This window comes from Xenopus tropicalis, unplaced genomic scaffold (genome assembly GCF_000004195.4).
Source record: "Xenopus tropicalis strain Nigerian unplaced genomic scaffold, UCB_Xtro_10.0 Sca151, whole genome shotgun sequence".
NCBI lineage: Eukaryota > Metazoa > Chordata > Amphibia > Anura > Pipidae > Xenopus > Xenopus tropicalis.
In genome coordinates, this window is record NW_022279497.1 from 1 (window position 1) to 803 (window position 803).

General features: G+C 62.8%; 1 protein-coding gene across 1 annotated transcript; it reads left to right on the plus strand.

Moving 5' to 3' along the window:
• Positions 1 to 186: 186 nt before the first annotated feature.
• rpp25l (ribonuclease P/MRP 25kDa subunit-like) lies at positions 187 to 803 on the plus strand (the record flags this gene model as incomplete). The annotated part of the gene is given in 1 exon segment (NM_001113880.1): positions 187 to 803. A coding segment is annotated over 1 exon segment (552 nt).

Below are 803 nucleotides of genomic sequence, written 5' to 3' on the forward strand. Positions count from 1 at the left end.
GGGGGGGGGCTCTAGTGCCCGGGTAAATGTTCTATGGTTGCACTGTGCTATTACCCAATCCTGTGCCAGTGTTGGTGCCCAATCCTGTGCCAGTGTTGGTGCCCAATCCTGTGCCAGTGTTGGTGCCCGTATCAGTGCCAGGCGCATGGGGGGTTCAGTCAGGCATTTACCAATCTGTATGTTGTAGGTGGGCGCCGTTGCCATGGAGAACTACAAGAAGGTGGGAGTGGCGGAGGTGCCAATGGCGGTGCCCATACCCGGGCTGCCCCCGGACACCATAGAGATGAAGGTGAGGGACGGGAGCAAGATGCGCAACCTGCTGGGCTTCGCTATTGGGCAGATGGAGCGCCAGGCTACGCGCCAGATTGTGTTTAGCGGCTCGGGCAAAGCGCTGGGCAAAACCATCAGCTGCGCGGAGATCATGAAGCGCCGCCTGGGGGGCCTGCACCAACTCACCCGCGTCTGCTTCCGCCAAACCCAGGAGACCTGGGAACCCATTGTGCCCGACGTGGGGCTCGACCCCCTCACTGTCAGGAGAAACTGCCCCAGCGTCTGTATCCTACTCAGCAAGGACCCACTGGACCCAGCAGAACCCGGGTACCAGGCGCCGGGCAGCTACGACACCCACTGGGTTCAGCAACTGAGGGAAGAGACCCCCCGACAGAAGAGACGGGGCACGGGCAGGGCGGGGGGCGATGGCACAAAGCAGCCCAGGGGGCCGGGGGGGCCAGGGGGCGGGCACAAAAGAACATAACTGTGTGGTTGGGCCCCCACTCGGGATTGTGGTACCAGAACTTGGGGGG